At 44.8% G+C, this 14,940-nt stretch overlaps 1 protein-coding gene across 1 annotated transcript; it reads right to left on the bottom strand.

Annotated features, from left to right (window-relative positions):
* Window positions 1–570: 570 nt before the first annotated feature.
* LOC103277221 (interferon-induced GTP-binding protein Mx2-like) lies at window positions 571–14,729 on the bottom strand. Its single transcript, XM_021707337.1, has 9 exons — window positions 14,642–14,729; window positions 13,607–13,805; window positions 9,807–9,885; window positions 7,565–7,687; window positions 7,225–7,366; window positions 5,717–5,875; window positions 5,014–5,090; window positions 1,763–2,017; window positions 571–819 (listed from the first exon to the last, which is right to left on the bottom strand). The coding sequence occupies exons 1-9, from the start codon at window positions 14,727–14,729 to the stop codon at window positions 571–573; spliced, it is 1,371 nt and encodes a 456-aa protein (XP_021563012.1).
* Between the last annotated feature and the right edge of the window lie 211 nt (window positions 14,730–14,940).

A 14,940-nucleotide genomic window follows, 5' to 3' on the forward strand; every position in this document is an offset into this window, starting at 1 on the left:
TCAGGGAAACTACTCAAGGAGAAAACAGTACCAGGCTCATTTCTGTGGGGCCTGAGAGGGCTGGGAAACATGATTACAGTGAAGGATGGGAAGCAGGTGGCATGACTGGATGCATCCGAAAGTGACCAGCTAAGCAGCATTAAAAACCAAGGCCTGGTCTTAAGTGATGGCCTTAGGTGTCCCCATCACTTCACTTTGGTTCATGAGACATCATATATTAAGTGGTTACTGTGCCCTAGGTGCTGTGCAAGATTCTGCAAATACAAATGAAGAATTTGACACAGACCCTCCCCCTCTAGGGTCTCATAATCTAATGGGGGGATGCAAAGATAAATTAGCAGTATCTAAGAACACTTTAACTATGTGCTATGGGGCTCAGGATTGGAGAACCACCTCTTCCTGGAGGTCAGGGAAGAACTCAGCCAAGGTGACAGTTGAACCCATGGGGACATCTTTTATAAGTTCCAGTGCTGAGGGCAGAACAGCCTAGATGGAAACAGACAGCAGCAGAAGAGTCTGGCCCCAAAGCAGAATGAATGCATGCATGAAAGCAAATAACCATGAACATTGTCACCCCACAATAGATCCTTCCAAGGAGAATGTATGGAGTGCATGCCGTGCCTTAGTGAGCCTGGAAATCTTGTCCTTAAGGAATTTTCTCTTGGTGGCAGTCTCACTTTGTTCTTGAAGCAACCAGGAATAGCGATCTCTTTCCTGTAATATATGCATCATGTCTTTTTGCAAACAGTTGCCATTCTCTCGGAGCATAAAATACTGAATTATGAATGGGATCTGATTTGCGAGACGTTTGCAGGTTTCCTGGAAGAAGGATAAGAGGGTTTACTGGAGAGGCCTCGGCCCAAGACCTGTGGTTGCAGAGAGATGCTTTGAGGTTCTTAGATGCACACCTGGTTGTCTTGCTAAGCCTTGGTTGGCCCTGTCCACTTTCACTTTAGTAATCAGCATTGAACCTCATGGAGATCCTCTCTGGGCTGCCTCCTCTTTACCCACAGGTATCCCCTTGAACTAAGAAACCCAAACAGGCCACTCCTGGGCTTCCAGGAGCTCTCGCAGGTGGCTGCCCTGGAGAAACCTGCTGGTCTGGGGTTTCCTTGGCTTCCTTCTGGGGAGGGACTGCTTCAAATCCTCACCTCATTCCCTGTCTTCACAGGCATGGCCAGCTTGCCTGGCAGCCAGACACCCACAACAAAGGTACTCTACTCTCTATTGTGATTAAGAAAGGGCTTCAGGAGCTGGTTTGCTTTGCTTTTTCCTTTCCATGCACCCTATATGGCTTCTGCCCCCTATTGGATGGAGAGGCAGAAGCCATATAATTCTAGGGAAAAGGAAGTTTCATTCCTATTTTGTGGAGATGGTGAGTTTGAGGCACAGTAAGAGTCGGATGCCTTCTGAAAGCTAAATTATAGCCAGTATCATTAGTGTTTGTTGTATGCTGTATTCTGATTATGGTAATTATGTAATTCACATATTGCGTATAAAGAATTTGGGTTGGAATTAATCTTGAGTACATGATCTGCCAAATTAAAAGTTGATTTTAGGCAAATTAATCAAAAGTGTCTTCACTGGGTTCCTGTAAAATTATAAATGAGGTAATAGGTGAGTAGTTAGCATCATACAAAAGGGCTTAATACATTGTAGAGGCCCCTCTCTCTTTCCCTCAATGAAGCCCCCCTGGTCAGAATAGCCTACCCTCTGCTCAGCGAACACCAGAGTACAATGATCCTGTCACCTGGGAACTCACCACAAAATATGCATTCAGGTGGACACTTATTTCAGTAATGGAGGATAATGAAGACTGGTTGTTTGAGGCAGGGGAGTTTAATGGACTATTCTCTGAAAGATTCCTCAGTGGGTTAAAAACCTCTTCTCGGACATTCTTCAGAACAACGCTGTAAATGTTATCTTGACAAAAAACCATCTGTTCCATTTTGAACTGAAGGTGGATGATGTCTTGTGCCTTTTCTGCATATATCACTTTGAAGTCTTCGATCTTTTTCTGGTTAGATAAGACAAACACATTACTTCTTTTTTCTTTCCTGTTGCTTAAACAATTTAAGAAGTACTGTTATATGAACCCACAATTTAAAATATTCCAAGGTCAAAGAGGGCCTGAAACTTGAAACAGTGATTGTTGGAAGGTCCCATCTCACTCCTGCTGCTCTCCTCATTAACCCCATTCCATCACTACCCCCATGCCATTGCCAACTAGCCCTCTCCTGCTCTTTCATTCTCTCTGTCCCACCCCTGTGCCCTCCCACACTGCCAGCTTTCTGCTTCCTGCATCAGGTTGACTCCACATTTTTATGAAGGCATCAGTCATTCCTGCAACTCTACTCTGCTTGAATCCCAGCCCTCAAGAATGACTCCAGTGCTATCAAACACAGTGGGGTAGTAGCTTGATATATTTCCCAGAAATCCTGAGACTCTTATGTCTCCCATGCAAAGGTATTCTGGGAAAGAAAGGAATGATATAGCAGAGAGGAGTCACTACAATAGACTGACCTTTCCCAAATTCATGTGTTAAAGTTGTGCCCCTCAGCCGGGTTCGGTGGCTCAGCCTGTAATCCCAGCACTTTGGGAGTCTGAGGTGAGTGGATTGCCTGAGCCTGCGAGTTCGAGACCCGACTGGGCAACTTGGTGAGACGTCATCTCTACAATAAAATCAAAATTTAGCTGGGTGTGGTACCGCATGCCTGTAGTTCCAGCTACTTGGAAGGCTGAGGCGGAAGGATCGCGGGAGCCCAGCAGGTCGAGGCTGCAGTGGCCGGGAGCAGTCACTGCACTCCAGTCTGGGTGACAGAATGAGACTCCAACTCAAAAAAAAAAAAAAAAAAGTTCTGCCCCTCAAGGCTATGATATTAGGAGGTGGGATGTTAGGAGGTGATTAGGTCATGAGGATGGAACCCCCGCAAATGGGGTTAATGCCCTTATAAAAGAGGCCCCAGACAGCTGTCTTGTTCTTTTTCCTACATTTGAGGATACATGAGAAGGTGGTGGCTGTCTGCAACCTGAAAGAGCCCTCAACAGAATCTGACTGTGCTGACACCCTGATCTCAGACTTCTAGCCTCCAGAGCTATGAGATACACATTTTAATTAATAATAAGCCACCAATCTATAGTACTTTGTGATAGCAGCCTGAACTGACTAACACAATCATGCCTTGGCTTTTGAGTTTCAAACAGACTTTTAAAAACTGAAGGCAGAAGCATTGGTTTGAGAGAGAGGGGTTGAGTTTTAGAGGTAAGCTTCACTAGGGAGTTTCACAAGTGCTGGTTTTTCTTCTTTATGTGGAGTATATGTTGCAACAATGGACAGTAGGTCCTCTCCCCGGTTTGCCATCTGAGAGCAGAAGCGGCAAGTAAGAAGTGCCTTACTTCTCAAGATTTGTAATATGGGAGGTGACTCGTACTCCAGGCTCTGATGTGGCTCAGGGAGGGTAGAGCACAAACAGTAGGTTGAGGGTGTGGACCATGACTTTGGAGAGCCCCACAGGCCCTGGCACGGTCCTGGGAGTCATTGCAAGGTTGTGTTTATCCAAGGGCAGCACAAACGAGGTGAAGGTCCCTGGTGGGTGCTGAAGTTTCTGTGGCCTCAGGGCAGCTGGGGCCTACAGCAGAGTGCATCTTATGCCCAAGTAGGGCAGAGCAGGAGCTCAAGGGAACCAACCCTGAGCACAGGGACACAAAGTGAGATAGCAATAGTACCAGGTGGTCTCAGGAGGATGGAAAAAATCAGCAAGTTAAGAAATCACATGACCAGACAAGGAGGAACTATAACAACCAACTACAAAGAGCCAATAAAAACAGGATGTAGTCAAACCAGCCAAGACTGACTGGATCCACGACCTCCAGGACCATTATTCCCTCCTTAGCATACTAAATAACACACCTACCAGCACCTTGATAGTTCCTGTTTTGACCAAATGAGGACAGTAAAGGAGATGGTAACCAATCCCTGGAAATCCCCACCTCTTTCCCAGAAAACTCATTACCATTCTGTCCCCTAATATGAATAATATTCTACCCCTTAGTTGGAGATAGTTATAAAGAGAAAGATCTCAAGTCCTGTAGGGCATGACTCACTCTCTCGAGTATACCTACACTTCCTCTCTTGATGTGTACTTTTGTTTTATAATAAATCTCCTTTGCTTTTGCTTCACTCTGACTCATCCTTGAATTCTTTCTCAAGATAGTGTCAAGAACTTTGGTACTAGGCTGGAGTTGAAGGTCTCCCCTGCTTCAGGAGACCCTCCCAAGTCTTCCAGCACCAAGGAGACCAACCACCAAAGCCCAGGAAGGATGGTGGGCATCTTGGTGATTAAGGACCACCCACCCCATGATGAGGCACCCGGGACTCAAACTCTACCCCTGAAAAATTGGCAAGAGTCAGAGCTAAAATTTAATTTCCACCAAAGGGTGAAAGGAGAAACTAAGTTACATTATGGAAAAATGACAGAAATTGTCTTTTTTGCTCACCTGAGTTGTGCAAAGAGATTTTAAGCCCCCAGCCCAGGCATGGACAGAAGAGACTTATTTAGAATCCAGGTTGGGACTGGAACATCCCTTTATATCCTTTTACTGAGAGATAGTTCAGGGAAGAGTTGCTAAGAGCTGTGACAGTATTTTTAAGTCAAACTTGTACAAATGTTGGAGTAGGACTAGCAGACAATTCTGTCCTTTGCGTTTGAAAAAGATTTAAACTACCAGCCAGTTCCTAGGTATGGCCTCATGTCCTGCCATGCTACATAAGGCCACACAGAACAAGTAGCAGGTCACGTGCCTTGCTTCATTTCTCCTGAGAAGTGAAGATGACTTCTGAGCAGCAGTCAAACAGTCAGATGCTCTTGGCATTGCCAGTCTCCCCAGCCGACCATTACACCCCTGGCCCCGTAGCTCCAAGTAACAGTAAATATCCAACCATCTGTCAAAGGTCAGACCCAGACAAAACAGCCAGTAGTCCAGGTGTCTAGCAAGTGAACTTCGGGCGCTTACCTGGACTTCTTGATTAAGGTTGAAAAATTCACCAAAATTTTTTTGGGCAGTGTCGCTGAAAGCTTGCCGGACAATTTCTGACCAAAGAAAGAGCAAAACATCAGTCAAATGCAAACAGGAATTCAATGGGTTAAAAACACAAGGAAGATAATCCAGGATACGTTGACCCCATTCCAGGGCTGAGCTCCCCAGAACTACAGACCAAGAGCAGAGAAGAGGGTAGGACATGACCCTAAGGACAAAGACAGCCCCCACCCAGCCTGGGCAGGTCCTATCAATTTCCCACTCTACCATGGGGTATGTGCCCTGTCCACAGTTAGCATATGATTTCTCCTCACATGGCTGTGTCCAGGGCTGTGTATGACATAGGTGAAGCTCATGTGCCCTCTCCACCTCCCTGCCAAAGACAGGGGAAACCATCCTATCACCCTTCTTCATGAACTCGAAAGACCAGGATAGAAAGCTCATATGGTGCTTGATGTGCTTTCAGATCACCTGGAGACCTTGGGACATGTTTCCTGTTGGAAGGTAAGAATCTATAATGGGACCAGCTCCCAGGTTGCGTCAATGGGGTCACACAAATAGCTCACTAGCACACCAGAGAGAAGACCTGACTCTATCCCACCTCTCCTCCAAGGTGCTAGGATCTATGGAAGGCACTAGAGTGATCCTTTGAGAGGGGCACACTCATGCTGGTCCTCACCAACAACTTTGTGGAGCATGCTGAGAGCAGGGTCCACCAGCTGCTGGATGTACTCGTGCACGATGATCTCAAACGTCTTGTAGCTATTGAACCCGAGAAGCTCTTTGCCACGATACTGCTTTTCATATTTTTCGACTTCTTCATGAATAAAATTTTTAACTGCAACATCAAGCAGACCACTATGGTGAATTCATTCTAACAAGTCCACAGATCTTTTAAAGGTAGAAACAGTTTTTAAAAACCTTGATCCCTGCTGAGGCAAGTATTCAAGGTAAGGCAGTAATTCGAAGAGGAGTTTTATTTTGTTCATAGTGAAAATAAAATGGTCATTGTCTAAAAGCAGTTCGAGAAATACTGATACTTGAAAAGCAAAAATCTTATTCTATGAAAATGTGTTACAATTGAGAATCATCAAGAGAGATTCAATGTTCATAATTGGTAAAAATGAATGAATGAATAAATAAATATCTGTTTAGTTAAGCGAAAATAGAAACTTAAACTTTACTACTTTACTCACAGACCTCCAAGCTTGTATCCACAGACTACAGGTAGCGAGATTCCCCCCGTGGAAGTCAACAGTGCTGTTCTTAGCAAATGCAAGGACAAAGATCCAACAACAACAGCAACACACACACATACACACACACACACACACACACACACACACACACACACACGTATCCTACTGGCATCTGGGCTGGATCACATGGGAGTTAGGACTATACCAGGTGAAGCCAGGAGGCTCATGCCTAATCAGTAATCCCTGTGATCTTGGATTAGGGGTAAAGAGAAGGGGCAGTTTAGGGTAGGAGGAATTGTTAGTGACCCTGGACATGTTTTGGTAGTTAACAAACTGCCACTTGTTTCAGTCTTTTTTTTTTTCCTTATTGCTAAAACCAGATCATGGCACCCTAGACCTTCCAGGGTGAAAGTTGGTGAATGATTTCATGTGGATTTCTCCTCTCTGCCCTCTGGCACCCATACTGTGCTCTGTCCACCAAAATGAAAAATAAACCAGGTTACTTTTTTTACCAGGCTAAACTCAAAGGCAGACATTGAGCCGCACCTAATGAAAGCACCACTGACAGCCAGCAGGTGTGCATTCAACACAATAGTGACTGGAGAGCCTTCCCATGGGGCCACCCCAGGGTCATCTGGACCCACCTTGGGTGTGGACTCCTTTTCAGGCACCCAGGATTGCCAGTCCGTAGCCCCTTGGGCTGCTCTGAGCATTTCTCGAATGGGAACTAAACATCTTTTAGCCTCAAAAGGAAGGAGCAAGAAAGACATCAGAAGCAGCAGAATTGCCTTTTTTTGAGTTGTGAGGTTAGTGCCCCACATGGAAGGGTCTTGGTGGTTGGGACGCATGACCGACTGACTACTAAGGGATCCACAGTCTCTTGGATGAGCATGTTTGGCTCTCTGCATGTTTTCTTTCTGCAGGAAGCAGCCTCTGGTCTTGATAAATATGACACTGCTTTTGGGGGACTGCCTGCCCCAGGACTCACCTTTTTCAATATTGGCTACAAGTATGGGGACCCAGTTTTTAAACTCCTCTCTGACTGTGTTATACAAGCGAGTTTCATTCTCCTTCACAGCTTCTTCGCCTTCCACTAGCTTTTCAATGTCCTGATTAAATGCCTTGATCATCTGAAAATGATATAAAGACATGAGTCTGGGCTGTAATCACATGAAAGAGCTGGGACCTGGTTGGCAAACCAAGGGCAGAGCGGTGGAACAGGGCTCCCGACACTGTCCTAGGAAGGGAGGCACTGATGGCCACCTCCAGGTGCCACGGGCTACCAGGGAAGGACACAGTATCACTTGGAGCCCCATGGGAATACTCACCTCAATCAGAAAGGACAATTTGCTGGCTTCCTCCATGGGGATGTCGGTCCCACACCGCCGCAGCGCCTCGATTACCCTCTGGTGGCTGTCCCTTATTTGCTTTTCTAACAGTGGGAGTGATTTCTGAACAAAACAATTGCAAGTGATGAAACTCTGCAGCCCAAGGAGACTGGCTGACAGCTTTCTTAGGTATCTGGGTAGGCCCCTATTTTAAAGCATTTGTGAAGAGCTAGGATCCCTCTTATCGTGTGTCTCATTAAGGAGCCGGAAGAAGGAAAGCTTTGCATACAAAGGCATGTACTGCAGCTTGGATGACCTGGGTTGGAATCTTACAGATATGTTAGGCCACTGGAGTAGAGAGAAATTGGATGGTGGCCAGTTTTTGCTTTTGTTTTGTTGCTGTTGATTGATTTGGCTTGGTTTCTTGTATTTGGGGAACAAGAACATTTGGATATACTATAGAATTTCTGTAGTGAAATGGGATTTTGGTGGTGATTTGAATGCTATAAACTGGTAAGTGGTGTGTCTTGGATGTTGGTGACACACTCTGCATCTCATTTAAGCCCCACTCTCCAGTACACTGCCTCTTTGTCGCCAGAGAGGTAACTAAGGCTCAGAGAATCCAATTATTTGCAGATCCAGTGAGTGGCATAGGATTGAACCTCGCTCTGCACCCCCAACTCCACAGCCCCTGCAGAGGGGTGCTACAGGTGGACACCTTAGGGAGCAGTGGCCCGAGTTCCTGCTTGGTGAATGAGAAAGTTGTAGCCAGCGAAGAGCTCACTGAGACTCCAATGTGGTTTGTGGAGTAACACAAGGCCGGGCAAGATGGGTCCCATCAAGAAACGGATAAACTCTCATAGGATCTTTTTTGGGGGACAGTTTGTACGTTTAGATGAAAATGTACTAACTTTTTTCTGATATTCCAAATTATCACAATCATAATTGAATCTTGATTTTAAAAATAAAATTAATTTAAAATGTAAATTTTAAATTTAAATGTTGAGAAAAAAGTTATCAAAATATAACATGTTTTGCAAAAAAATTTTTTTCAACTAGACAGGAATATAGCTTCTAGAGCCTTTTCTGCAAATTCAGGGGATTCTACTTGAATCAGTGCACCTCAAAGTGTGTTCCAGGTTCACCTGGGAACTTAGAAATGCAAATCATGGCTCCTACCCTAGACCTAATAAGTCAGAAACTCAGGAGCTGGGGCCCAGGAATCTGAGTTTTACCAAACTCCCCAGGTACTTCTTGTATACACTAAAGTTTGTGAACCACTGGCCCCTTTGGCCAGACGTTCTTTGAGTGTGTGCTTCCTGGTTCATATAATGCATTGCTTTGTCTGACACACAATTTAGCATGGACAAAGATCCAGGACCCGGAATCATCCTTGCTCTAAGAGTAAATGTAAATCTTCCCATGATGCTCACCCTCATTTGTGAAGGGTTAGGGAAGCACTAAAAATATCAATTTTTCCATAAACACTAATGCAAAATTTTCCTATGATTTATTATGTCGTGAGAACTTTGTCTGTAGTTGTGTTTCTGAAAATCTATAAAAACAGATTTATGTCTTACAAACTATTTCTTACAAGTTTGAGGATAGGAAATTTTATTTATTTATTCATTTTTATTATGATTGATTGAAGGTTTCACTCTGTTGCCCAGGCTGGAGTGCAGTGGCATAATCATAGCTCACTGCAACCTCCAACTCCTGGGCTAAAGCAATCTTCCTCCTTTAGCCTCCCCAGTAGCTGGGACGACAGGCACATGCCATCATGCTTGGTGAGGTTTTTAAAATTTTTTTAGTTGCCCTGGTTGTTCTCAAACTTCTGCTTCAAGTGATGCTCCTGCCCTGGCCTCCCAAAGTACTGAAATTACAAATGTGAGCCACCATGCCCAGCCAGGACATTTTTTTTTATATTATGAGGTGTTAACCTATTGAAAAAATGAAAATTTGCTGCCTCAGTGGTCACTCTTTTTTACATTGCTAAACTGGTATTAGAGTTTTGCTGCCCCAAATGGACTGATTCAACCTTTGTTTCAACATCATGTGATTGTTGTTTCCCCATTTTGGGAGTTCTCCTATGAGCCTGTGGCTGTGAAGGAGACAGTTTGCAGAATGTGCTTATCTGCTTGCTTATTTGGACAGGTCAGGGCATCTTAGCCCACCCCAGGCTTGGAGAGTGACTTGACCAGGCTGCTGTTTCTACCACCTGTCACCCAACCCACTGGCTTACTTTGATGTGCACAATGAGCTCAGCAGTGAGTCTTTCTGCCAGACGGGGCACCGTGGCTATTCCTTCCTCCAGGAGACTTCTGAAACAAGACACAGCACCCATGTATTCAGCAAGGACTTGTGTGATCATTTTTTCAGTACCAACCTCCATAAGTAGGTGGGTGAGCTCAGTTCTCTGGGACTACACATGCCATCAGAAGCCAGGTGGTATGTGAGAAAGACGCCTGCTGCTTGTGGAGCCAGCTCACACCTCACATCTCAGTGAGAATGGTCCAGGAAGGTCCATTTGTTTTTGTTTTGTTTTGTTTTTTGAAGTGGAGTCTCACTCTGTCACTCAGGCTGGAGCGCAGTGGCATGATCACAAGTTATCATAGCCTTGACCTCCTGGGCTCAGGTGAGCCTCCTGCCTCAGCCTCCTGAATAGCTGAGTCAACAGGCATACACCACCACACCTGACTAATTTTTTGATGTTTTGTAGAGATGAGATCTCACTGTGCTGTTCAGGCTAGTCTTGAACTCCTGCCTTGGCCTCCAAAATGCGGGTATTATAGGCATGAGCCACAATGCCCAGTCAGGTTCTATTTATTTTCCCTGTTTACCATTCCTATGAGCTCATGAGGTAAGTCATCTTACCTACAGGAAAACAGAATATGTGTTATCTTCTAGAGGTGAGGTGACTTGCCCGAATTAGTATTTTATTTCTTATAACAAATGTTTGTATGGTGCTTATTAAGGGCCAGGCACCATTCTAAGGGCCTTTTATATATATATATAATTTTTATTTTTATTTTTGAGTTGAAGTCTCACTCTGTCGCCCAGACTGGAGTGCAGTGGCCGCTCCCAGCCACCGCAGCCTCAATCTGCTGGGCTCCGGCGATCCTTCTGCCTCAGCCTTCCGAGTAGCTGGAATTACAGGTGCGCGCTACCACGCCCGGCTGATTTTTGATTTATTGTAGAGATGAGGTCTCACCAAGTTGCTCAGGCGCGTCTCGAACCCACGGGCTCAGGCAATCCACTCACCTCAATCTCCCAAGGATTACAGACTGAGCCACCGAGCCTAACTGGGCCTTATAAATATTAATGTATTTCATCATTCAACAACCCATTTTAGAGAAAGAAAGGCCAAGATACAGAGAGGTGAGGTGGTCAGCTTGTCAGGCAATCTGGTTACATAGTGATTGCCAATAGCATGAATTCTGGAAGGATCATTTTTTTTTTGAGTCATAGTTTCACTCTGCCACGCAGGCTGGAATGTACTGACACGCTCATGGCCACTGTCAACCTGCTGGGCTTGGGCGGTCCTTCCACCTTAGCCTTCCAAGTAGCCAGAACTACAGGTGCATGCTACCATGCCCAGCTAATTTTTGGATATACTGTAGAGTCGAGGTCTCACCAAGTTGCCCAGGCTGGTCTCAAACCCCTGGTCTCAGGCAATCCTCTCACCTCAGCCTCCCAAGTGCTGGGATTACAGGCTTGAGCCACTGCGCCTAGCTGTAAGGACCATTTTTCTAGCATGGCATTCAGTTCCTCACTGCAAGGGCCGATCCCGAGCAGTGCGCATGCAAGGATTTCAACTCGGGTGTTCAACTACCAAGCATTTCAGTGCGCTTTCCAATCCAAGATTTGACTTTCTCAAAGACCTTGAGTGGTGACTTTCGAAGTGTGGTCTCTAAACCAGCAGTGTCAGCCTCAACCCAGAACTTGTTAGGAACACAGTCTTGGGTCCCAATCCAGACCTCAGGGCAGGACAGAGCCAGCAGGATTTTAACAAACTCTCCAGAGACTCTGCTGCTTACTAAGAGCTGAGAACCACGGGTCTGGTTATTATGGAAACTTCTCCCTGCTCAGTGATGAGAGTTTGTTTTCCCTCGTGACTTCTCCTGCTATTAACAATACAAATCTGTTATATATGCTTGGAGGAGGAATAGAGAAGAAGGAAGAAGGAATGGGATGGTCTTTTATTTTTCGAGTTGGGGAGCCTCACTCTGTTGCCAAGGTTGAAATGCAGTTGCACCATCATGACTCACTGCAGTTCCAACCTCCTGGGCTCAGGTGATCTTTCCACCTCAGCCTCTTGAATAGCTGAGACTAGAGATGTGCATCACCATATCTGGTTAAATTTTTTTTAATTTACTTTATTTTTTGTAGAGGTGAGGTCTCACTGTGTTGCCCAGACTGGTCTCGAACTCCTGGTCTCAACCAATCCTCCCACCTTGAGCTTCCAAAGTGTTGAGATTACAGGAGTGAACCATCAACCCTGGCTGGGATGGTATTTATTGAATGCTGGCTGTTGGTGCCCAAGACCTTGGTCCCATATGTCATATTATTTAATCCTAACCATTATCCTGGGAAGCAGCAGTAGGGCACCCTTGAGTAGATGAGACAGTGAAAACTCAGAGAGAGTGACCCATTTCCCAAGAACACATAATTAGCAAGTAGCAAGGCTGCTCCGCCCAGATTACCCATCATAAATCTGTTTAAAGCAAAAGTGACCTCTGTCTTATCACCCGCTACCAGCTCATCCAGAAATAGCAAGTTCCTGAATAAAATGAAGGGATAAAGTGTTCAATCCAGTGGGAAAATTCCAGTTTCCTCAAAAGGATGCAGCATCGATAGTTTTGTTTTGATGACATTTAACTGGAGACATCACGGGACATCCAAGTAGAGATGTCAAGTCTAGGCAAAGTCATGGTTATACAGTCTGCATAGGATGATTTATGCTTAATACAGCCAGTTAGTTGCAAGCTCTAAAAAGGTGGAGTGTTCCACAGAGCAGGTTTTAATGTGTGCCATTTATCATGATAAACACAGATTTCTGGAATTTAAAAGCTCTACTTCCACTCACTATCTATATTATATATCTATATTATCCTTATCTATAAAAGTAGGAGGGTGTCACCTGCCTTATGCACCTCTTAAGATTTTGCAGAACTCACATGAGAAAGCAAGTGGAAATATTCTCACAGAAGCCAAAGTGCTGTGTGCTCTTTATGTTGCATTCTACTTTTTAATCAGCACCATTATTAGAATCCAAGCAATGATAATTTGCTTAAATAAGTCAATACATTTAACACAGAAATAAGGGAAGGATAGGTTGTGCTACATTGTGTTAATTTTTTTTTTTTGAGTTGGAGTTGCCCAGGCTGGAGTGTAGTGGCAGGATCACGGTTACCACAGCCTCAATCTACAGGACTCAGGTGATTCTTCTGCTTCTGCCTTCCAAGTAACTGGAACTACAGAAATGCGCCACCACACATTGTAGAGATGAGGCCTTGCCAAGTTGCCCAGGCTGGTCTTGAATCCCTGAACTCAGGCAATCCTCTCCCCTCTGCCTCCCAAAGTGCTGGGATTATAGGCGTGCACCACCATGCTTGGCTGTGTTCATTTTTATATACAACTTGGTTATCAACTTAGCCAACTCTGGTCAGTGGGCATGTCTCCCATGGAGTAAGTTGCAGGGTTTTCCCAAAGAGTCTCACCTAGGGTTTTGATCAGGAATTGGTTGCCAGTTCCAATTTCCATAAAAGGGTGTCTCTGCATTTTCTAAGGTTCTTATAGTTTGAGGTTTTACGTTTAGGTCTTTGATCCATTTAGAGCTGATTTTTTAGTATGGTGGCAGGTAGGGGGTCTTGTTTTAATCTTCTGCATGTGGTCAGTCAGTTTTCCCAGCGAGATTGGCAGTAGTGGGAAACTGCCAGGGGATGGGGGGACACCTCATCAACAAGGTTACATGCATAATGAACATTTGCATACCTAACCCTGAATTGTACCCCACAGCTTTAAAATAAAAGAGAGTCTGACCTGAAATATGGATGTTTTTCAAAGAACATCCTTTCTTTGCTGGTTGCCTCTGACAGGCTCAGATTCTCTGTGACCTCCTGCTGACCTCGGCACCTGACGATCATGTAGCCCTTCTTCAGAGGGTACGTGAGGTTATGCACCACATTCATGACACCTGATTCAGCGCCCCTGTCCACGAGGTCTGGTTTGGTCAGGATCCCTGTGAGATGGGGGAAGAAAAACAATGGAAAGATCGGTTCTCTCCTCAAATATATTTGACCTCTGCTAGGCTACAGGCTCGTTTTTTGGTCGTGACAACAAAGTCTTCTACAACCTTGCTCCTCCAGTGCCTGACAACCATTCTTTCATTCCATCATTATTCCTTCATCAGCCTTCTTATTTATGTTTCTCTTGGCTCACCTACTCATTCTCTCACTCAATTCATTCAGTGTCATATATAATTTATGTGGAGAACCCCCCCAAAACCTGATATTATCTTTTGGAGGGTTAGCTCCTTGTACAGGCTTTCCCCTCTAGGTAAGGTAAATGTTCTAGGAACTCATTGGGTTTTATCTGGAAGTTTTGAGAAGGTTGCATCACAATTTGCAGAAGAAATGTCCTGTGTTGTGACAAACAGGTGACTGGTTCTTCCACCATGACAATGTACCTGCCCACACTGCACTGAATGTTTAGCAGTTTTTAACCAAAACAGCATGACCCCATGCCCTACCCTCCCTATTCACCCCATCTTTCCCTGAGCAGTTTTTTTTTTCTGTTTCCCTGGATAAATAAAGTCCTCAGAGGAAAATGTTTTGCCCATGTGGAAGAGGTGAAACAAAAAATGGCATAAACACTAAAAGGCATCCAAATTGACAAGTTCAAAAATTGTTTTGAGCAGGGGAAAAAGCACCTCAGTAGGAGTACTGCATCCAACAGAGAGTGCTTTGAAGATGACTGAAGTTTAAAGATGTAAGAATAAGTCAACAATTTTTTGTAAATAAATTCTGAGTTTTGGGGGTCTCCCTCATACTTAACAAATGTTTCTTTGGTACCTACTGGGTGTCTTGATGCCAGGGCAGCATGCATCATCAGAACTGACTGGCTCCATATGCCAAGTTTCCAAGAATACCTCATCCGCTAGCATAGTAAGGGTCTATGGCCCCTCTCCATTGTCTCCTGTACAGACTCACTCTGCTGCCTTTCATGGTACCTCCTCTGATCTCCTTCAGTTTCTTGACCCACTCTTTTGTCTCCATACCTTTCTGTTCCCATTGGAATGAAAGCTTTGCATTCTGAGTGCTTATTTTTGTTTATGTTGTTTGAGTGTCAAATTGCCACTGGATTTTGTTGTTTGT

The sequence above is a fragment of the Carlito syrichta genome, unplaced genomic scaffold, assembly GCF_000164805.1.
Source record: "Carlito syrichta isolate Samal-C Ts95f unplaced genomic scaffold, Tarsius_syrichta-2.0.1 Scaffold316532, whole genome shotgun sequence".
NCBI classification, from domain to species: domain Eukaryota; kingdom Metazoa; phylum Chordata; class Mammalia; order Primates; family Tarsiidae; genus Carlito; species Carlito syrichta.